This window comes from Rhipicephalus microplus, chromosome 4, assembly GCF_043290135.1.
Source record: "Rhipicephalus microplus isolate Deutch F79 chromosome 4, USDA_Rmic, whole genome shotgun sequence".
Lineage (NCBI taxonomy): Eukaryota > Metazoa > Arthropoda > Arachnida > Ixodida > Ixodidae > Rhipicephalus > Rhipicephalus microplus.
Genome location: NC_134703.1, coordinates 112,736,559 through 112,761,065, shown reverse-complemented (window position 1 = coordinate 112,761,065; position 24,507 = coordinate 112,736,559). Strand labels below are relative to the sequence as shown.

Below are 24,507 nucleotides of genomic sequence, written 5' to 3'. Positions count from 1 at the left end.
TGTGTTAGAGTAATATATCTGGTGCAACAGTTTAAGCCGTAGTTTCTGTCTACGTACACGTAGCAGATCCCATTCCAAAGTGGCCTTCATTTGTGAAACGCTGGCGTAGGGGCTATGATTATTTAAAACAAACCTTGCCGCTTGGTTCTGAAGTTTTCCTATTTTATTTATAAGATAGTCTTGGTGGGGGTCCCACCATGGGGGGTTTAACGTCGCGAAACCTTCATATGATTATGGAAAACGCCGAGTGGAGGTCTTCGGAAATTTCGACCACCTGGGGTTCTTTAACGTGCACACAAATCTGAGCATACGAGCCTACAACATTTCTACCTCCATCGCTGCCTTTTGCATGTGGAAACGTGCTGCTTTAAGAAATGTATCACGCTTTGAAATGTTTGGATATTGATTTGTGAGCATTTTATTATATCACGAAAGAGTCACAAAATATCGTAAGCTAGGAACGCGTGATCAAAGTTTTATCAGCCAACAAAGGGTCAAAATGAATAGGTTAAATTTTATTCATTCTTTATTCTTTATTTAAACGCCACACCAAAAAAAACACACACGCATGCACGCACCCAAATATACAAACTATCTAGAATATGCGCAGGCAAAAACAGTTCTTACTCATTGCAAAGACTATGCAATTTTCTTTGCTCAGTTAGCGATATATATCGCTCTCTTCTGAACATTGTTCTTCATAAAGACGTATTTACTGAGAAGAGGGCTCGCTGCTGCCACAAGTATGTTATTCAGCACAACGTCAGGGTGATGACCATTGCAACAGACATCCAAATCTTCCGTTTCACAAAATTGTTCCTGTGAGATACACAAGAAGAGGCATATCCTCTATTGATCTGGCCCCTCTAGCGCTGGGTGCGTAGTCGCTCATATAACATGGCGCATCGGGAACCACTGTCGCCACTGCGTAAGCCATGTAGCCACCCTAGGAGCTTTCACTGATTTGCTGGTTCTTGCATTGGTATATTTGGTAGTCGTTATCAAATATTCTGCCTTCAAGTGGAGCTCCCACACTTGAAAACCATTTAAGAAAGCACCTACCGTAGTTGTATATAGGCATCTAAATTAGGCTGACGTTAAATCGGTATGTATTTCAAAAAACATATTAGGTGAGACTAGCGCGAATTTAGAATACCACAATTCAGAGGTTGGAACACCAGCAAGAAAATACTCTGCACAAAACCGATGCGCAGAGCATCAAACCAGCACTTCTTCCTTTTACAGCGAAAGCTGTTTTACAGAGAAAGACGTAAAAATATCAAAACTTGGGACATGCGCAGTTGTCCGCCGCCGCCGCTGCTGGTGTCCGTAACCACATCACGCGAAATTAGAAAAGAAACCTAGCACCAATGACACAGTGGGGCTCGTACCCGGGTCCGCTAGGTGCCAAGCCAGTATTCTACCACTGAGCAACACCGCGGCTTGAGATTGGTTGGCAAACTTGCCTTAGCCAGGCTTTATTTCGGAACAGAAATGGAATTATTACGACTTATAAAGCGTTTTAAAACAGGGAAAGAACAACCAGTCGTCGCACAAAGCGAATAGCGTAACGAGTGGGTCGTCCAAAGCCGCAATCGATTACAAAAGTTTGTTTTTGTTCAGCTCTAAACTGTGGCGCATACCCACTTAAGGCATATTTTCTCATCATCGCCAGCTATAAACCGCATGAACAATTGGCACAAAGTTCGTTGCAAGTGTTTAGCGGATACCATGTTTCTCAGTAGAATGACGAAACAACAAACATAGCGAATGCAAACCTACTACTAAAATAGCGAATGCCAGCCAACTACACAAAAATTTTATTATTAACGCCGTAGTGGGTATTAAGCAAGTGTGCCTGCCGCAATCACCCAATTAGTTTTTACAAAAAGCTCCGAAAGGCCACTATTCTAGCTTTCGCTGTGACTGTGTTGCGCCTTCCGCGAAGGCCTGGCGTTTTTTCTCAAGCACTAAATGGAGGTGCCCATGGTACTATTCGCAAATTCTCTATACGCTACTTTTTGGTCACCCTTAAGAAACAAGAACACTCATATCTTCGGCCCATAGTCGTGATTGCCGCTACCATTCGACACACAGCATCGCACCATCTTGCAGATGGTGCGGTAATGAATCCCAGATGGTCAGGATTAATGTGGCTTCCTCAACCACACTATGCGTCATAATCATATCGTGTTTTTGGCAAGTAAAAATCAGCAGCGATTATTATTAACGCTGCTATACTATAAAACAATGTTTTCTGAAGAAGCGCATGCACTTCGTTAAAGTTTAGTAATACGTCCTAATCTACATAATCTCTATATAAAAGCATATACGCTAAGCTTTGCGTTAGTCGCGGTCACCCGCAATCGCCGTTGCTATAATGGGAATCCGCAAAAAGATAGCGTACAAGGCATGTGCAGAGGTCATAAGCGCTTATACAAAGTTTTGCATTCGCCATGCTAAATTATGATAATTCGTAATTCACTAGAATAATTCCTAAATTAAAGCAGCGGAGCCCCTTTTTGTATACGCTCAGTGGAACTTCCGATCGTCGTCACATGCGGGAGAGTCACATCTTGTCAGTATAACATCACAAGTGTGACGCTACAGCTGACGTATAATGCCACACTCGTGCCCTTCTAATAAGGTCACACTCCTGCCGTGTTACTAGAAGGGCACGCCAATGTCGAACTCTGGTTTTGGCAGTGGTGAGAACCACGACATAACGCTGGTAAAATAGTGAAAGCCGCGGAGCAGAAATGCGTAGGTTATTGGCGCCACCAGGCCTGTAAAATGGTTCAACGTGGCGGACTGCCGAATGTTGCCACGAGCACACTTGATGGCGATCTGACACAGTACCGTGCCATAATCTAGCGCCCCGACCACGAGGGTATCTCGGGTAGTAAGCTGGCGTGCACTTTCGCCCGTCATTTCAGCAACCGAGAGAAGAACGACGGCGAAAACTAATACGAACCTCACACTCCACGCAATATCATCAACGTAAGACAAGACAGCGGTATGGCCCACCACACAAATTACTCATAGTCGATGAATCTCACCGCCTCAGACAAATTCATGCGAACACCTGTCCAGACTTGGAAAGGTGGCATCACGTAAACGCCAATGCATATGTAAACCAAAGTCCGTGGTGTGAGTCGAGACTGACGTGGCAGCATGTCCCATGGGAACGTCTGAGCAAATGTATGGATGCACAGTTGCCTACGATACTTACGGTGCAGGAGAGGCCCTGGGAGGCAGTCCTTTCCAAAACTTAACCGGGTGAGCAGCGGCAGCCTCTGAAGCCCTGAAATGGGGAAACCACCGTTGAAATCTGCCCCTCCTACTTTTTTAATTTCATTTTTGTAGATTTTTTTCATTAATAAACGTTTCAAACTATCATAATCAGTGGTACGGACACCACCGACGCTGTCATTACAACTATATTTGTGCAACGCCAATCAGAGTATCTTCTTTTCGTTCAAGTTTTGGCCGAGGTGTGACATCACACGTGATGTCTACATTCCGGTCACGTGACCCTTCGTGCATTTGACTGCAACCGGTCTTTGTTAATGCAATACTTATGGTATGAAAAGACGCACCACTGCAAATACAACGCTGCCTTGTAGTTATCAGTCTAATGACAGAGTTGTTTACGAAATTACGCGAGTCCTATTCCCCCATGGGCGGATCGATGCGCATTGAAATGAATCAAGAGCCATGAAACGTACACTGAAGTAAGTCAAACATAACGCGCATCAATGTGAACTTGAATCAATTTGTATCAGCCCACTCTGTATCTTCATAAGTATTGTGATTGTTATTCATCAGATTTTTTTGCTTTTGTTTGTTGCCTAATATGTCCCACTCACCCCAATAGAGCTTTGTTTATTGGGGGTAGAATAAATAAAATTAAACTAATTTCATTCTATCAAGTGTCGTTTAAGCGCTCTAATAGTGCTTCGCAGAGGATAGTTTTTTTTTTTACTGTGATCTCTGTAGCGTTACCGAAAGATGCCCGACAGCTTTGCCTATTGTTAGAATAGCGCTGCTTTCTTTACCTCAACTCCGCTATGAGCGAATGAGCAGGATGTGATGCTCAGGTCCTTGACACTATATAAAACAATCGAATCGGGCCAATGTTAGACGCTGAAGGTAGCCAGACGTTAGATCGCGCGTAGTCTGTGTTTTGTTAGACAACTAGACGATCATGCCCATCTGCACGCGTCCGCAAGTTAGGACTCTATTTCTAATATGTGTCCTGGCCTTCACCAATTTTTCTGGATGTCATAGTCACAGGTAACTTATGCTTTTCTATCATATTAGACTAATCATATAGGGCGTTATATTCGCCAGTTTCTGGTCGTGTAGTTAATTACTATATCTCGTGAAAATATGCTACGCAGTGTATGTAGGAAACACTGCTGCTGTATTTTAACGTGCAAGCTTTGTGAGAAAGATATTTGCCTCTTACATCGTTCTTCCATAAACTCATTGATAAGTTAGTTGTGAATATTTTAGATCAGGTGTAAATGTCACATTCTCATAGACTGTCCACATCATGACACGCCGAAACGCCGTCTCCAATCGGAACTGTTGGCATTAAACCACAGACCATTTACCATGAAGAAACTTCTGGGCCCATGGCCATCAAGAGTTTTACAGTCACACGTTTCAAAAGCATTAACATGTTTTTTACAAGACAGCGGAATTGCTGACAAGTACTAAGAAATAAAGAGCTTTCATTTGTATAACACATGAACTTATTTTGTGCACTGTTATGTGACACCCATCATGTGTGTGTAGTGAAGTGAATGACATGTCGACTATTATGTACACACGAGCGAATACATCTTCATAAGAACCAACGTGTGCTCTGCTGTTTTGTGCTGGTTGGACCGAGTATTAACGAGGGGCATTATCAGAGACTTCATTCGTCGACTTTCGAACATTTTCTTATCATTATGTTGTGATATGTGCGTATAAGTGTGTCTTTGCATACCTGTGCCCGAGTGTTTTGTTTTCCATGCACTGCTTTGTATGTTTTACTTCAAGATACGTGTTCAAGTTTCACTCAAGAGCTAAGAAGTAGACGGCGCCATAATTGTGCGCCAACATCTCCTTATATATTATATCAATAAAAAATCATAACTAGCTATACGCTCATAAGAACCACTGAAAGAAAAGTGTTTTTTTTGCGTGAATTAAATGCTCTCCGAGTGTCCTTGTAATAGGATATGTGCCAAAAAATATCTAGCGACTAATCAGTAGTGCTTTATAAAATACTTTCATTACTATAGTTGATGACTACTAAAGGAAGGTCATTCCGAAAAGATTTCAAAGGATTAAGGTAAAAATCTACACATTTGTATTTTTAAACACTTTCAGGGAAGCCGTTGGCCCAGTAGTGTACTTAAACATAGCGACAAGTTACAATTATTAAATTAATTTAAAAAGATCCTCGTCTTCTTTACAGTGACATGTTTGGGCTAGGCGTGCGTAACGCAAGCCTAGAATTATCTCGGAAGATTGACGTTCTCGACAATGTCTTGGAACGGTACGACAAAAGGGCGTGGCCAACGTACGGAACAGGTATACATTTGCGGTACTGTGAGTGCGTGGCAATAAGTATACCTGTTTGATCATAGAAGAATGCGACTTCATGATTCCTTCTAATTCACTCGCAGGGCAACCAACGAACGTGTCCGTCAACCTCGTCATTTACGAGTTGGGTCCCCTGAATGAGAAAGACATGGTTTGTCGTAGTCATAGTAGGGTGAAAACATGGCGTCTATGACGTATTTCCTGTTTAGATAAAGGTTATTTGCACTATTTACGGAAAACAAACGTTTTATAACATTCCAGTAATAAGGGCACATACACTTCGGAACTGCTGCCTTATTTAACATGCGAGAATTGTGAGAAAGGGCTTTACCACCTATATCGTCCTTCAATCAACTGATGGGTAGGTTAGTTTAGAGTAATTTATTCTCAGGAACAGTGAATATCAATTACAATCCAACAGAACATCTCGACGGAACACAAGACGCACAGAGGCACCAACGATTATTACAAAAAAATAAACCCCACCGCATGCCTCCAGATCATGCACAACCTTCGAGATTGGTTCTCGCTATCTGAAAGCAAGAAGTGCTATGGCACAGCTATGTACACCGCCTATTTCTCCAGCAAGCTACTACCCAGAAATTATGATTATTAATGCCGTAGTGGGTACCCAGCAAGTGTGCTTGCAGCACTTACCCAATGGATGTTTAGAGAAGACTCTGAAATGTCGCTCCTTTTGTGTCTGTGCTGCGCTTTCAGCGCAGACCTGGTGTCTTTTTATGCAAACTAATACCAATATACAGTATGAAATTTTAAATGGTATAGGGAAATTAAATGATACACCATGGCAAGACACGCAATGTTTTGATATGCCTACCATTGCAGACTTGTAATCAAGAAAAATTACACAACAATTTATCATTAAAGGTCCGCTGACTGAACGCAGACACTGCACAGTAAAAAAAAGGGGGGGACACACAACGTTGCGCGCCAAAATCCCTAGTATTTTTTTTCGTTTTTCCACTGTCTGCGTTCATTTAGCGCACTCTTTGAAATGTATAAACACCAAATACCCCCACTGCAGCCCTGCTCAATATTCATTTCATGACATTACCTTACTGTGCAGCGAAACCTAATTACCTCTCTGAGAGAAACTGGCTTCGTTACCAAGCGATAACAGAATTCTTTAAGGAGATGCCCGGGTGAAAATATTGCCGACTATTTAGGCCAAGCTAACCCCGCCTGCAGCAATATCATCACCACTCCTACCGACGCCATCGGTGAACGGCAGCCATAATTTCTTGAAAATGTCTTTGAAGTTGGAAGGTAGGGACGCAAGAAGAAAATATTCAGCCGGTAAATTCAAACTCTAGTACGTCCTTTACAAAACTCCTTCAAGAATACGCGTAGGTTATGGTGAATATTTATGTTCAGGCACATCCTTCGTGAAGTGAACACGTCCTGACTTGCACCTTCTTTACAACAGGATTTCCGCATAGACTTGGATCTGCAAGAGTCTTGGACTGACGAGCGTATGTCACTCTACGAACATGGTGTCAATTATTCCTTCATCACAAACGAGGGCAGCCTCATCGGGAGCATATGGAAGCCGGACATATTTTTCGTGAACGCCAAAGACGCCACAACCCACGACATCACCGTTCCGAACCAGCTGCTCCAGATCTTGCCAGATGGCGTCATCCTGTTCAGCATAAGGTATGCGCTTGCTTTAATCAGTGTCACGTACCAGGAAAACGTAAAGTCATATTTTGTACCTTTCCAGTAAACGCACGCAAACGGCAACAAAAGGAAAGGATTTTGTCTATTAAATTACCTTAGAATAGGTAGTCAACTAATTAAGTTAGTAATAATCTTGGTGTTTCAACGTCCCATAATCACCATATCGTTATGAAAGAAGTCGTAGTTGAGAGCTCAGGAAATTTCGACCCGTTGTAGTACTTTAATATGCACCTAAATCTAAGTACACGGCCCTCAAGCATGTTTCGCTTTCATCGAAATAACTAATGAAGTTGTCTTGGCTCTTGGCTTGACGCCGACAGTGTAACTGACGCCGCACTCCCTCATGAATTCCAGAAACCACACCATGTGATTGAACGTAGGAAGGAAGGAGACTGACTGATGTGTTAGCAAGAACATCTCGCTTTTAGCCTAATTTAAAACTGTCAAGGGAAGAATGGAACAAAAATTACTTTGCACTAGGAGGCGACAGCATAAAGAATATGAAAAAAATTAAGCAACTGCATCCAAATTATCCTGTCTTAAGTTCGCCTATAACCTCGAAAGGATATGAGTATTTGCTGTTTAATCTGACCTGAGTCACCACGGTGGCTTTTGAGCTTCACTTATGCTAATGATGCCATACTACTCGGCTTCATTGGATAGGAAGTCCGTGATGCGAATTCTCCATTGCACGGACACAGTCGGTATTCGAAGCTTCCGGTGTTATGCTGGAACGGCTTTGAACTCTCCCATAGTAGAGTACCTGATACTCTAAATTGTTACCTACTCTTTCTAAACACAAAAGCTTTACTAAAAACTTCTTTGTGTTCTTACCCATGGGGCTGCTTTATGCTCTCACATAGTAGAGTGCCAAGTGCTCTAAATTGTTAACCACTTTTTCTACACACACTTGCACAGCACCCTGCTCTTCTCAGCGTAGCTTCATCAATTGGGCCCATGGGACGGCTTATGCTCTCCCATAGCAGAGTAACTAGTACTCTAAATCGTTACCCACTTTTCCTAAACACACAACGTTGTACCTTAACCCCCACGGGACGGTTTTCTGCTCCCTAATAGTAGAGTACATCGTACTCTAAATCTTTAACAAGTTTTCCTACACACACACACACTCACCGAATGCCAACAGCTCATGCCCTTAGTAAGATGGCTGCCACAGCCACCATCTTACGGTAGGCACGGCTTCACTCGTGGGCGAGAATTTACACTCCAGCTATTTCTTTTTTAAAATCTCCTTGGCGGGGACAAACGAAACTATTGCACCTACTGCAGCACTGATGCCCTAGTTCTTAACGGAAAATGTGGGATCAGTTTTTCTCTTCGCAGAGAAACATTCATTCGCAGAAACAAGTTTTTTTTTCGTTGCGACATGGCAGACTAAGTTGGCATGCTTTGCAACAATTTCGCAACTGAACGCACGACACGCTGCCCTCATGCAATCTAACCCCAGCTCAGCCATCCATTATCTGAATAAGCCATCCCTAAACCTATGCCATCTGAACTTTTCAGTGGAGCTTTGTTTAATTCGTCCTATTTTCCCCATGACTTTTGTCCCCGACCCTCATTACCAATGGAATACAAGAGCAACATGCAGCGATTTAGCGAGCTGCTGAACTGTTTAGCCAAAATAAAATTTAAGAACATGCAACAGAAACTGCAAAAGCCGCCCAAACACAACCCGTATCGAATTTTCAAATAATCGAGCTAGAAATTCCCATTAGCAGGTAGGCCAAAATTTTGCAGTTAAACTACATAACACAAAAAGCTAAATCTAACGAAGAAAAAGCTAAGTTGGCCACACTGATCCAAAAAAAGACTATCGTATTTGAAGAAAAAAAACTTACGTAGGCCGTCTATTTGCTCTGCAGAATTACCCTTCGGCTGTCGTGCCTAATGGACTTCCAGCTATTCCCGCTGGACAGGCAAATCTGCGATATCGTCTTCCGCCCATGTAAGTTGCTTTATTTACTAAAATACCAACAGAAAATATTTTACATACATTTTGAAAGTTTCTGCTCGTAGAGAGCACATTCTGACAACACTGTTTATGATACTTACAAAGAATGCATTGCTCATGTCACTCCATCTTAGGACTCTTCTTGCACATTCTTTTTACCAGAAAATTTTCACTATTTGTTTCGATGGAATCAACTACGCAGCTATTTGCAATTACTCCCAAAGCGTTCAGTTATGTTTGACAATTTGGAGACGATGTCACTATCCTTGCCGCGTCAAAGCGACCTTTTAGCTAATCTGGCTGTCTTATCTTATTTTCATCACTGCTAACTATATAAAACTGCATTCTATTACTCTCATGTGATGATCAGCTGTCATCTAACATTTTTTTCCTGATCAATCGTTATTATCATTATTATTGTCTTCAAAGTAGCCATCTTGTGTTCCTTTTTCAGCTGTATGACTATATAATTTCGTAATCACAGAAATGATGGTAAGAAAATCAACTGGACAGACCAATAGTGCCCCCGACCCATTGATCCTAGCTTTCTTGCTTTTAAAACTAGCAGCATCTTCTAATAATATAAGTAACAATTGTTGGGGTTTGATGTGCCAAAACACCCATACGATTACGAGAGACGCCACTGTGAAGGGCTTCGGAAATTCCGACCACCTTGGTTTCTTCAACGTGCACTCAAATCTGAGCACACGTGGCCTCAAACTTCTATCAGCCACACTTTGAGCGCTATGTGTGAATATAAACATCATGGCAATAAAATATCCAACAAAAACCCTGTTGTGAGAGCTCCGAGGCAGGCATAATTGTATTGGAGTAAAATATGCGGTACAGTAACATATAATTACTGAGAGTTTGTGATGTAACAATTTCTGAATAGTATATTCTGCTTCGCAACGCCTCACATGTCGCCAAATGACTAATGACGAGAATATGGCCTTGCACAGTGCTTCCTCATTTCCTCTTTATTTTCTCCTGTGCCTACGCAGATTCTCACACGGACGAAAAGGTGGCAATTTCTTGGCGCGAGACAAACCCAGTAGTGCTGGAGTTCTCCAACGACGCTCCAGAATTTGACGTCATCAATTTCCAGATTCATAACTTCACAAGGTTCCATAGAACGGGTGAGTGACATGTAGCGAGTTCCCTTAAGCAAAGAGGAGAACAAAGAAGAAGAGAATGAAAAAACAGTAAGATCAGCCACTTCCATTCCTTTTGGGTAGAACCAACCAACCAATCTCAGACCAGCTGGCTACCCTGTGACGGAAAAGGGGCTTAGGGGAGGAGAAAAATCTGAGAAAAGAACTGTTACACAAAAAAGAACAAGAACAGGGAAAACATTTCACGCATCTGCACATACATGGTTAGTATCCTATCTAACGAAGTTTAATATATTACCATATAAACAGCATGGCTTTCGGCCTGGTTATACTACTGAGCTTGCGCTTCTAACCATCGCTGATAAAATAAAGAAGGCCATTAACGAAGGCTTCATGGGTGCTGGTGTATTTATAGATTGAACAAAAGCGTTTGACAGTATTATTCACAACATTATTACACATAAACTTGAATCGTATGACGTAACTAGTCCACCCATTCAATTTATTTCGAGCTATTTATCTAATCGTACTCAAGTTGTTCATATTTACGGTAAATTTTCAGCTGCTAAGAAAGTAAATCAGTGCTTTCCTTAGAGATCGATCCTTGGTCCCCTGCTTTTCTAGCTATCTAATTATCGTTTACCAATACATTGGGCTAGTCCTCGACTCGCATATGAAGTTCAATTTTCATGCGCAATCACTCATTCACAAGATAACCTTCGAAATACGCGCCATAATCAAAACACGAATATATTTTCTGCCACATATTATCTAGTTCCTTTAAAACGCACGTATTGACAGCCATCTATTTTATTGCATATCATCCAGGGGCCACACATATTTCACCTATCTCAAGCATGCAAAATCAAGCGCTTCGTCTCATGACATACAGCCATTTCTTAACCAATGCTACGCCACTTTACCTAAATATTTATCATCTTCATCAACTCTTTCAGCTGAAGTTACCCATTGTGATGTATAGGTCTTTCAGTGATATTGCACATATTTATGGCATTATCATAGATAACCTTGTAAATAATAACGTTACTAGGTTTTCTGAGCTGGGTAATCATCTTCTGCCTAATATTCACACGAACTACGTCAAGTTCACCGCCACGTTTGTGGGAATCAAGCTGTATCACTCATTTTCTTATATCATTAAATCATAAACCACGAAAAACGCATTCAGAAACCAGGTAATGGAATACCTTTAGCAAGAACTGTCTTCATCCCAGTAAATTCATTTTGCTTGGTACAGGTTATATTGCTGTTTTGTTTTGTATTGTAATTTCTGATTACTTCTTTAGTGTTGCCTTTACCTTTTTGTCTGTTAAAAATATGCGCATTTTTGCTCTTGAAATAATTTGCGCACTGTTCAACTTCTTTTCACCAAAGATGCATACTGTAACCAATTAATTACGTATATGCTATCCCGTTCTCATTTTGTATGGCACCCCCCCCCCAACCGTTTATAACTTTGAGGCTCCTTGAGTACTACCAATCTAGGTCTTTCCTCAGCTAATCACACCAATCTTTCTGTACACACTTTTTTGAAAACAAATATTGTCGATGTGGAATAAACTTCTTTAATAAACTTGTTGAAGTGAATCATGATTAGTGGGCGAAGCTATTTGTATCGAATGGGGGTCGTGGCGGCAAACATTTATTGAAATAAAGAGGTTGCAAGTGAAACCAGGACCTATAGCTTTCTTCCACTACAAGGTGGAGTCCTTGTACAGGGACCCCATTGGTCGTGGCCTGTGTCCTGGGACGTTGGGGCATGGCTTGTTGGGCCGGAAGGTCGTGGTAGCCGAGCAGGGCCGCCTACCAGTCCTCTCTGGTTGAATTGGGGTTCGGCGATAAAGATTCATTGCGCGGGCATGCCAATACCTATGCGGTAGGCGTCAGCCACCTCCACCCAGTACTGGCAGATGCCGTAAAAGGAAGAGTCAGGATGCTTAAGCACTGCCGGGCACAGTAGCATATTTGTGACAGGCGGGAAAAAATTATCTCGTCCGCTTTCGTGAGTCCTTTGCAGGGTGCAGGAAGGCAGTGGTGAGAGTCCCGATAATTGGTAATTATCTCTTTAAAGGTAAGGAGAGGAACATTTTTTTTTTATCACGAGCAGATGCTCGGGAAATGAGAGCACGGGCAGCACCGTGCGCCGCCTCATTCCTTGCCGGGCCCTGATGGCCATGAGTCCAGATTAGTAAGAGGGAAGAGGGGAACCTAACTGCAGACAAAATTTAAGAGTTTTGGCAGCTAGAGGTGACATCCATCCCGGTTGAAAATTTCGGCAGGCGCCTTTGGAGTTCAATATTATATTCTTAGAACTGTCATGTGATATAGCTGGAGATATGACCACCTCTTCAGAATGGGTAGCACTGGGTGCGTGGAAGCATAGACCATCAACCTGCCGGACTACGACGGCCATATACAAATCCTGGTGGTAAGGGCTGACGATGTCTGTGTAAAATATACTTCTTTAAAGCCGTATTAGCGCCGGGAAGCAAGAGTCCGCGCCTCTCGACGGCCAGCGTGGGACTACCGTGATATAATGTTTGGGAGAGGGCGAACATCGATCGCAAATTTCCAATGTTCAGGCACTTGTACCCGCTCCTCTGTGAGAAACTCATGCCCAATATGTAGGTGATATAGGAGTCGTGGTTTACACCTTGCGAGTGCATTGATTTTAGCCTCCCAGAGCTCCCGGTACCTAATAAGGCAAGAAGTTTCGCATTGAAAGTAGTGATCAGGAGATCTAGGGCTCGCTTGACGACTTTGTGGACAGTGACCTCCAAAGGATACTTGTCATGCTTCTGTAAGATCAGGAATGGAGTCGCATACGAGATGCGACTAGTGACAAAAGAATGTGCGAGACAAAGCGTATTCAGTTGACAAATAAGAGGCATACTGCAGCCTCCAATGTTTTCCACGGAAGTCTGAATTCGTGCACCTTCGGCCTATGTGTAAATGCACTCAGTCTATTAACCTTTCCTTGCCCACTGTACCTTTTAACGACGCACAGGAGACCTGTGTCCTTCCTTGGACTCCACATTCACAAACACCGCAGGGTTGAGACAGCACTTCACAAGCTCCGTAAGAATGGAGAACACGTGGGTCGCATGGTCTGCAGAGTGAGGGTGGGGGGCGGGGGGGGGGGAGGGGGGGAGGGCTTTTAAAAGCAAGGATGCACTCCGTCTCCTATGATGAAGTAACCGTGAGTGACCTTGGCCAGCCTTGCAAGATCCAAGTCTTCACTTGCTGAAGTACGTCATCTTTGCTGGTGTGGTCTGAAATACTCTGCGCAGACAAAACAAAATCATCCATAGCCTGCGCATACAGGACATATTCGGCTAGTTCATTTTCCCAGCCCTTATCGCGAACTGGTAATGGCAACCGGCTTAGAGCGTCGGCATTTCCATTTAGCTCTCCTTTTCTGTATTCCAAGTCGTATTGATAAGCTGCTAAGAGCAGCGCCCAACGTTGAATGCGGGCCGCTGCCATTTGCGGAATGGGTTTATCTGGACTTAGCAAACCAGTCAGAGGCTTGTGATCGGTCACCAGAGTGAACTTGTTGCCAAACAAATAATCTCGAAATTTTACAACGCCGAAGACAAGCGCTAGTGCCTCCTTTTCCAATTGTGAATAATTACGTTCCGCCGACGTTAGAGTTCTCGAGCGGAACGCTATGGGATGATCCACTCCTTGTATGCGGTGCGACAAAACTGCGCCTATACCCTCGGCCGACGCATCACACTCAAGCCGCAAGGGTCTTTGGGGGTCGTAATGCACAAGAAAGTTCGCCCTTCTCATGGCGCGCTTGGTTTCTTGGAATGCTGTTCTCTGTGCGGGCCCCCAACACCACAGTGCTCCTTTAGACAAGAGTCGGTGTAACGGGGCCAAAGTGGACGACAAGTTCGGTAGAAATTTGGAATAGTATGTGACCAGTCCTAAGAATGATTTAAGCTGGCTTACCGAAGTCGGTGGTGGTGCCGCTAGCACTGCTTCCAAATTGTCCTGCAGTGGGTGGAGGCCTTTTGCATCGATTCGGTGCCCTAGAAATACCACTTCTTTGTCCCGGAAGTGGCACTTCTCCTTGTTCAGTGTTAGGCCGTTCGCCCGAAGTCGTTCGAACACTTGCCGCAGTATCGTTGTGTCATACTCTTTTTCTGCTACAATAATGTCGTCCAGGTACACTTTCACCCCTAGTATACCCTGCAGCACGGCTTCTATGCGCCGCTGAAACAGCGCAGGCGCTGAGGCAATGCCAAAAGCCAAGCGGTTGTAGCAGAAGAGGCCTCAACGTTGTCTCATATAATCTACACTGAGCGACAAAGTGACATATAGTGTCAATGACAAAACTTAGTACTGAGTTCAATAATTCCTACGTTCAAGTATAAACAGAGTTCAGTTACACGGGATCAAAACATGAATTGATGCGCAGGCAACATGTACGCGCGTATATACACGCTCGCGCACACCAACCTAAATGCGTTTAGAAAATGTGTTTAACGAATTAGAGTGCATAGTACTCTACTATGGGGACAGCATAAAGCCGTCCCAATATTGAGTCGTCAGACTGGCACACGACGATGATCATCTCAGTTGTGTGTTTAGAAAAAGGGGTTAACGACTCAGAGTATTCGGTACTCTACCATGGGAGAGCCATCCCTGGGGCTTCATACTATGCACGATGTGGGACACGTCATTAAATTAGTGAAGTTTATTGCAAACTGGTAACAACATTTCAGGTGAGTACAACTGTCTGGTGTAACAAAATCACTGCAGTGGCGTGTACAAACAAGAGAACATAGACAGGATGTAACACACAGAACATCAATATTCTCACAGGTCAGGAATCACTCAAGGGGGGAAATGAAAAAAAAGACACGCAAAGAGCACAAAGTTGGAGGGGGTTAGAAAAAGGGGGTAACGATTTAGAGCACAGGGTACTCTACTAGGGGAGAGCTTAAAGCCGTCCCACATGCCTGAATACACAGGCATGGTTCAGTGTGCACCGACACACGCCTGAATACACAGGCATGGTTAGACACATGCCTGAATACACAGGCATGGTTCAGTGTGCACCGGGGGGGGGGGGTTAGAAAAAGGGGGTAACGATTTAGAGCACAGGGTACTCTACCAGGGGAGAGCTTAAAGCCGTCCCACATGCCTGAATACACAGGCATGGTTCAGTGTGCACCGAACAGTTTTTATTTGGGCACGACGAAATGCCGCAATCAGTCTCTCTACCAGCAGGGAAGCACTTTTTGATCCGCAGACGAATTTATTGGCGCAAGTTATTCTGGGACTTTTAATCCTGTATCGGCGTAATTTCACTCATGAGTAAGACAACAAAGCACTCCGACAGTTGCTGTGTATAAGCAATGTAAATTTTTTAATCAAGCCACATTAGCTATTGCTAAATAAACAATCTGCCAGAAAAGCGTGGTGCTCGGGTACTTTATTCACTTTTCATAGTATAATGCATTTCGCTCCACCCCCTATACGTGGTTGTGCACTGAAATCATGGGCGGGGATTTTATTCCCGATGTTAACACATGGGATTAAAACAATACACTAGCCTCTTGTGGTTCAACTAATCGCAATATGTCCTTTTTAAATGCGAAGCATTCCTTAGCGAACTTCGGCGACTTTCAGCGTATCTATCTATCTATCTATCTATCTATCTATCTATCTATCTATCTATCTATCTATCTATCTATCTATCTATCTATCTATCTATCTATCTATCTATCTATCTATCTATCTATCTGGCCGCCTACGACTTTTAGCTCTCCTGGCCGTTTCTATAATGATATCAATACCCAACTTGGTATGGCTTGCCAAGACTGTATGAAGAACATATTTGACTAGTGATAACGTCGAAATCATGAAATCTATGTCATGAATGTAATGATTTACATTTCATGGTCCTAGAGCTCTTGCGACTCTTTCATTAACATCGCATTTTGCAAAACTGGTAACGTATGGCATGGTTGCATTGTGAACACAAGTGACAGACCCTAACACGAAAATAATGATATGCGCGTCATGTGACAACATGACAACATGCCACGCTCATGATGCGCTAGCGAACGTTTCGCTAGCTTCACTTATACCAAATTTGGTATAAGTGAAGTATATGGTGAGGGGATGACGAAGATATGATAGTGGTGCAAACACGATAAACATGAGGTGCGTGTCATGTAAAAACATGACTACATGCTACGCTCATGATGTATTCGCGGCCGTTTCGCTAGCTTCACTTATACCAAATTTGGTATTACGGGACGCGAATGGATGACGAAGGCATGATACTGGTGCAAACATGATAAACATGAGATGCGTGTCATGTAACAACATGACTACATGCTACGCTCATGACGCGCTCGCGGCCGTTTCGCTAGTTTCAAATGTACCAAACTCGATATTACGCGATGCGAATGAATGACATAGGTAAATGACACATTCAAACATGATAATCATGACATGCGTGTCATGTAACATTATGACTACATGCCACACTGATGATGCGCCTGCGGCCGTTTCGCTAGCTTTACATAGGCCAAATGTGGTATTACGTGACGTCAATGAATGACGAAGGTATGTGACTGTTGCAAACATGATAATCATGAGATGCGTGACATGTGAAAACATGACTACATACCACAGTCAAGGCGCCAATACATTTCGACGTGACCCGGTGCGCGTGCTCGCCGGCGTTCATCTCGTCGCTTCACGCCGGCGTTGCCATGCCAGGCGCCGGTCCTACCATATACTATCAGACACGCGCCGCGCTGCGTTGCAGCGACGCATGCGTGTTTCAGGGCGTCCGGCGTCCCTCAGTCACGAAAAGAGAGAGATGCAGTGTTGTCTGGGTAACGCATAGGCGCTAAATGCAGCATGTCGCCTTTCGCGCCGGTCGCCGTCGAGTTGTGCCGGCTGACGCTGGTTACGCCTGGCGTCAGACTATAGAGTGCAGGCGTTTTTCTAACGTAGCGTCGCTTTGCCTAGCGTGCGCGCGCGTCAACGCTTCAATGGAGTATATTGGGCCCTTCTTGATGTGCTCACGGCCGTTTCGCTAGCCCCACATATACCAAATTTGGTGTTACTTGACGTCAATGAGCCCCACCGCAGTGGTCTAGTGGCTAAAGTACTCGGCTGCTGACCCGCAGGGCGCGGGTTCGAATCCCGGCTGCGGCGGCTGCATTTCCGATGGAGGCGGAAATGTTGTAGGCCCGTGTACTCAGATTTCGGTGCACGTTAAAGAACCCCGGGTGGTCTAAATTTCCGGAGCCCTCCACTACGGCGTCTCTCATAATCATATAGTGGTTTTGGGACGTTTAACCCCACATATCAATCAATTGACGTCAATGAATGACGAAATATACGACTGGTGCAAACATGATAATCCTTACACGCGTTTCATGTAAAAACATGACAACATACTACGCTCATAGCGTGCTCATGGCCGTTTCGTTAGCTCCACATATACTAAATTCGATATCACGTGACGTTAATAGATGACGAAGGTAAACGACACTTCCAAACATGATAATCATGTCACGGAAGTCATGTAAGGCATCATTCACCTCCATCTCGTAACGTTGTGCCGATTTGAAAGTGACATATCAATATTTCTCGTTGCTGCTTCGCATATCATCGATTCCCACTGTACGTGGGATCTGCCAAATTTTTTTCGCGCATTTCGAAGAAATGTCATGTTCAGCCATGCGTATAAACTGTGATATAATACCACCTATGCTTAGAGGTTTCCTTCGAATTCCTCAACAAGCTGATGATTGTCTGCACGTCCCTTCATTCCTCGAAGAGCTAAAGACAGCACTACCAACTATGAAATTGGGGACGGCCCCTGGGCCACACGGTTTTCCAGGACTCACTCTCTGGATTTCGTGCTGACCGGTTGTGCCCCCGCGATTTCCAACGAAAGTGCATCTCTAACTGACTGGCTCGCCCTACGCCATCTCCTGCCGCCGACAAGAGCTCTCGCTGAGTGGTGCCGCGTCCTCGATTTCCTGCGACAGTGTCCATCTTTCATATTTTCTCCTGTCTTCTGGGTGTTGCTGTCCCTGCGCCACGCTCTCTCCTTCCCCCTCTCTATCTCTATACCTTTAATCCTATCCTTTTAATCCCTCCTTACCCCCATCCCTTATGAGCTACTGTTGAGGTGTCGCACTCTGATGCAGACAGTTACGGGGCTCACTTTTATCTTCTTATCTCTTTTAAGAATCATGTAAGACGGTTTTCCAGTTGAGTTTTACTTGTCATTTTGCAATGAGCTTGGTACTGCCTTAACCGCGGTTATCCGGCGATGTTTCGAGGATGGTGCCTTTCCAATAGGTTTTCGAGATGGCAGAATTGTACTAATCCCAAAAGCTGACGCTTCCTATGTTAGTCATGAAGATTGGAGACCTATCATGCTTTTTAACGTTGACTATAAGATATTAGAGACGGTGATCATTCAACGTTTGAGGGTTCTCTTGAACACCCTGGTGGGTCATCACCAGGCTTCATCAATGCCTGGACGAGAAATACACAGCTTGTCTTTTACCACCAAGGATATCTTCGCCTATACCCTGTCGCGATCTACGCGTGGTCTTCTTGCGCGTGGTGTCTTTGGACTAAGAGAAAGCATTTGACCGACTAAAGCACTCGTATATCTTTAAAGTGCTCACAGCCGTTGGTTTTCCTGGTTCTTTTGTGGAAATAATTAGAAATACCTACTCTGGTATAAGAAGCACACTAGTTCTAGATGGTTGGGAAGTGCACCCTTTTCTATTACATGTGGGGTCCGTAAGGGATGTCCATTGTCTCCTGTTCTCTTTCTCCTCAGCCTTGAGCTATTTTCTATGCTCTAGATGCGGATTTACGTGTGCGGGGTCTTGCGCTTCCGGGCAGCAGCGCCATAGAAGTCAAAACGTTTGCTGACGACATAACCCTGTACCTTTCAGATGAAGATAATCTTTCAGATAGCCTGCGTTTATTATTTCAGTGTTGCTACATTCCAGGTGCCGCGCTAAAGTGTTCTAAATCCCAGTATTTAATCATCGGCTATCCAAACTCCAGACTTAGCTCTGCATCTCTTCTTCAGCCGGCTGCGTCTCTTCAAATTTTAGGAATTTTATACAACCACTACGGCGTTTGTACCTCCGTTGGGTCAAACGCCCTTAACGAAGTAAAACAAAAAATTGAGAACGCACAATATTTCGACTTCCCGCTTCTTGAGCGGAAAACCTTGCGCTCAAGAAGCGCAAGGTCGCATTTGGTACATTTCTCACGTGGAGCAGCCGTCTTTACGCATTGTGAGGTCATTTCAGTCTGCCTTGTGTTCCTTCTTTTGGGCCGGTGGCACCGAGTTGGTTTCTTGTGTGGCGTTGGGACATCATTTCCAGAAAGGCTTTGCTTTTCCTTCGGTATAAATTCGCCGCCAGCTACTTGCCCTGCGCTTCTTGTTGCGCCTCGTACAAGGAGAGGAATCCCCCGTGCGAATTCTGGCATATTATTTTATAGGCACTCATTTTCGGTATGCCTTATGTGTAGCTTAATCGGACCCCACAATAAGCAACACGTCCTTCATTTTATCAAACAGCTGTCCCATTTTTTCGTCATATCCAGTCGACTTGTCCTGGGGCAAATGTGTTGGACAACACTATTGTTGACAAGAGAGCCACTTTGTTGCTCCCGTTAGTTCCTCCGGCACGCCGCACCCGCTCTAGTCGTGTGTCTTGGAGCACGTTGATGGCATCATTTCTGCCTGGCCACCTCCGGGACCTCATGTGGTGGCTGGGAGGGTGTGTTCTTCCTACCCTTAAATCACCTCGAAAGGTGGAAAATGGTCCAGTCAGCAACATGCCCGAACTGCTTTCTACGGGAAACAAATAAGCATGTTTTGAGACAATGTGTCGTTGCTCATGTTTTCGTGGCATCGGAGTAAATCACTTTGTTTCTTCTTGGCGTTGTTATCGAGGCCACATCACCTGCATTCTCATTGTTGCTGGTACCTACTGTCTTTGAAGCAATCGCTGTCAGGTAGTTGCTGCAGGTCATCGCCGTCGCGCTCTTTTTCCGATTTTGGAGCGACTGTACAAAGAACTACTACCTCTTTTGTCAGACAAACTTTTTTTTCTCGGTGAGGAGGAATTCCTTCGGCGCGATTTCTGCCCTTTTGTGTTCGTCTACGAGAGACGTGTAAAGCTTGTTATCAGGCCTGCTTGGTTTCGGTAAGTTAATGTTTGCTTAGTACTCGCACAAGTACCTTGTATATACCATGTAAATACCTAACATATAGATCTTTACGTTTCATTTGTCTGTTCTTCGTTTACCATGAAATGTGCATACTTAAACATAACTTTTTGTAACAATTTTCGACGTGTCTGTGTATGTTGTATTCAGTGTACATATGTGCACATATCTTTTTCTAAAATTTTTTGGTGTCTCTGTGAATGTTGTGCTCTGTCGCGATGTTCTGTTGGATTGTAATATATGTTCACTGTTCGTGAGAATAAATTTCTTTTAACTACAAGGCTTGTTCACAGTGTGAGGCCTACGGGACGGCTTTATGGCATCCCATAGTAGAGTACCAAGTACTCTAAATTGTTCACCCCTGATTCTAACCAATAGGAGAGCTTGCAGCTCTCCGGTTCTAGAGTACATCGTAGTTTAACTGGCCGAACATTTGTTCAAAGTACACTAAAAATAATTTTAAATTTATTTTAAGCAGCAAAAAAGCACTGAATAGATAGTCGGATGAGACAGGACATGAATGTATGTACGTCGTCCATAACCTCTGCTGTTACCCCAGTCTTGCATCCCTAGCGCAAGACGCCCACGTTTTTTTTACTGAAATCGAACACGCGCAGGCAACTTCAGCAGCCTCAAGATGGAGTTCCTGCTGGAGCGGGACCCGGGCTTCTACCTCGTCCACCTGTACCTGCCCCTCACGTTGACCGTGCTCATGTCATGGCACGCGCTTTGGCTCAAGGTCGAGATCCCGCAGGCCCGTATGGTGCTCACAATCCAGTGTCTGCTCACTATCGTGACCGTGTCCAACGGTGCACGCGCACTGGTACCGCGGGTGTCATACCTGAAAGCCGCTGACGTCTGGATCACCGCGTGCATACTGTTCGTGTACGGCACCATCTTAATCTCCACCATGGTCAACTACATGGCCAGACTCAAGCTGCGGTCGCTATGGCTCAGAAAGGCAGACCAAGCCTTTGCCGACGTTTGCCACGTAAGCTCAATTCGGCTGCGTAAGTCCGTCACGCTTGTAGCGATACCGAAGATACATTTCTTTTGTACCATTTCGCAGGGACACGTATAGTCATTTCTGTGATGACAGCATGTTGTTCGCCTGTAGCTTATGAATATGCATAACATCAGATTCAAACGTCATTATAGGTTTAAATAATCCTACAGGGTTCAATGTGGCGCGACTAGGTAGCGTCACCAACGTATAACGGAGACCCTAGCACATAACGTGGACATATGGACAAACAAATAGAACAGCGAGTGAGTGAGTGAGTGAGTGAGTGAGTGAGTGAGTGAGTGATTTAGTGATTGAGTGAGTTCTGCTTCTTCTGATCACTGTAGTGAGGACCGTGACAGACCATACTAAAGGTTTTTTTTTTATCTCTCGAATTCTATTGAGAGGCTCAGGTAGTCAAACTTTCCTGAGCGCTTTATTACGGCATGCCTCATCAAAATCATATGAAGTCACAAGACGTGAGGTCATGGGATGACCTCATGACATGACATTTTCACGGGGTTAAAGGTGGGCCTATCACGAAGACAATGCAAAACCAGGTTAGACGCAGAATTCTTTCAGACAGGGGTGGGGCCTAAGCATTACACCGACTGAAAAAAAAAAAAGCTGGTGGCCTTCACTTTTCAAGTCGTCCTTGGCAGTTATATAATAAACCCTGAAAATTGATTTTTGTGCTGCTGCACAAGTGGCAAAAAAAATCAGTATATGCGATAACTGCGTGATACTTTCCCATCGCAAACACGTCATTGCGCGCACATTTTTGTCAATCGCTCGTTATCTGCAACTTCGCAGGTGATCAAGCACGGAACGCCTTCGGACGACTTCTTGCTGAAGATGAACCACGCCAACAAGCAGGAGCACCACAGGAACGTGAAAAGGTCCGAGGCGGTCGAAAGGCACGCTCGCTACCTCTTTCCCGCCTGCTTCCTCTTCTTCAACATCGTCTACTGGCCCTTCTACATGCTACGGGCCTACGCATACTTCTAAGGGCGAAAGACTTTCTTTTGAACATATTCCAAAGAAATGTTCCTCTCAATAAAATGTGTCTCTCCAATTGTAAGTCTCGCTCAATATTTCGCCTGCATCAGCACGATTTGTCCCGAGAGAGCAGCATGAGTCATAGGAAGAGGCACCTGATGAAACGCAATACGACATTCACCGTAACAGTGCGAGAAACGTAAGTGCAATGCGATTTAAACTTTAGGCATGGCGGCTGGCACTGTTCTCTAAGCGCTGGAGTCTGTGAGTTCACTGATTTTTGTATATGATGAACTTGAAAGCAAATAGAGAAAAAAAAGCAAAGCATAAAGCACACTGAAACAAGTTAAGGTAACAATGTAATGTACAGTTGTTTTTGCAGAAGTTCACATTGCAATAAAACGTCTACATTCACACATTTCTAATATACAAACTATGTAGACTATATATTTCTAGCTCTGCCCACAGTATTACATAAAAAAGCAATACCTGACCCAGCACTTCCATGACACTGTTAGCATCGTATCTAAGGTATTTACACAGGAAAAAAGTCCGACAGTCTATTATGAATAGTTGGATGGGCTCAAGAGGAGTGGCTCAAGCCACCACGGAGATCGGCCATGAATCGTGCGGTAGGGGAATTTCGGAAAAAAAAAGAAAAGGGGAGGGGAGGCCTAAGAAGCCTTTTTTTCAGTAAACGAAGAGATTAGTTGTGCTAACAGTCTATTATAGATTGTTACAAACGAAAAATATGAAAATATTGAAAAAATTTGAGTAACAAATACACGAAATAACTTTATAAAATTTATGAAGAAAACCAGCAATAAGTATGTACTTGTCATATTAGCATGGTAGCAGCTTTAATTTATTCACACACACACACACACATACACATATATATATATATATATATATATATATATCTGAAATTCTTACAGGATCGGGAGCAGAGGCTAAAGGCTATATAGCTTGACATGGGGCCTATGCTCCTAAATACAGTTTGGCACGCAGGCCGCTCAATCTGTCGCATATACTTTCAGAAAAAAATATATAATACAACAAATACCACACAGAAATAAATAAATAACACAACAAATAAACGATAACACAACAAAATTTAGCATGATCTTGTTACACAATTTCAGGGAAAACATTAGAAAATCACTTCATCACAAAAGCGTCATCTGAAAAGAAACTTCATCAATACAGAGTGTAAAATAAAGCATAAGAAAACAAACTACAACACATAACTCAAATTGACAGATAGGATGTAACAAATCAAGTACAGAAACTTTAATATGCATACTCAATATCATGGTTCCTTAGGATGGACTTGATAATGGTGTTCGAAGGTACGGAATTGAAATCTATGAGACCGTGTGAACGATTTAACATTGTGGGCATTTGATACTGAACGTGTTGCTTGCTATAACTTGTCCTTATTGCTGGGATTTTTCGGCGTTGCTGACGCATGGTATAATGAGTGTTGTCAGTCGGGTTCTGAAGACACTGTGGCTTGTTTTGTTTATTTCACTGCAGAAGTTTGAATTGATACAGTTTTGTTACCGTTAGTAATGCGTATTTTTCAAAGAGTGGTTTGGTTTTCAAGTCCCTGATAATACCATGGTATTGCTCGAATGCTCGCAAAACTATTTTTTGAAGAACTATTAATTTTTGATAGTTTGTTTGTGTAGTAGTACCCCATGCCAAGATACCGTATGTCATTTTAGAGTAGAAAAGGGCATAATATAATTCTATTTGTAACCATTTAGGTAAGACTGGGCTGAGCTTATATAAACATCTAGCGGTTTTACAGAGTTCTACCGTTAGTTTTTATATATGTG

At 43.6% G+C, this 24,507-nt stretch overlaps 1 protein-coding gene across 1 annotated transcript; it reads left to right on the top strand.

Annotated features, from left to right (window-relative positions):
• Positions 1–897: 897 nt before the first annotated feature.
• On the top strand, positions 898–22,672 carry LOC119172829 (glycine receptor subunit alpha-2-like). The gene is made up of 7 exons (XM_075893158.1): positions 898–928; positions 5,685–5,752; positions 7,049–7,278; positions 9,189–9,271; positions 10,282–10,416; positions 21,279–21,652; positions 22,478–22,672. Exons 1-7 carry the CDS (start codon positions 898–900, stop codon positions 22,670–22,672), a joined length of 1,116 nt encoding a protein of 371 aa, XP_075749273.1.
• Positions 22,673–24,507: the final 1,835 nt, after the last annotated feature.

Excerpts from the sequence above, each read along its gene's own strand:
- LOC119172829 (XM_075893158.1), top strand. The coding sequence starts at position 898 with ATGGCGCATCGGGAACCACTGTCGCCACTGC. Across the intron at positions 9,272-10,281 it reads CGATATCGTCTTCCGCCCAT|ATTCTCACACGGACGAAAAG; the intron begins GTAAGTTGCTTT and ends GTGCCTACGCAG. Across the intron at positions 21,653-22,477 it reads CCTTTGCCGACGTTTGCCAC|GTGATCAAGCACGGAACGCC; the intron begins GTAAGCTCAATT and ends GCAACTTCGCAG.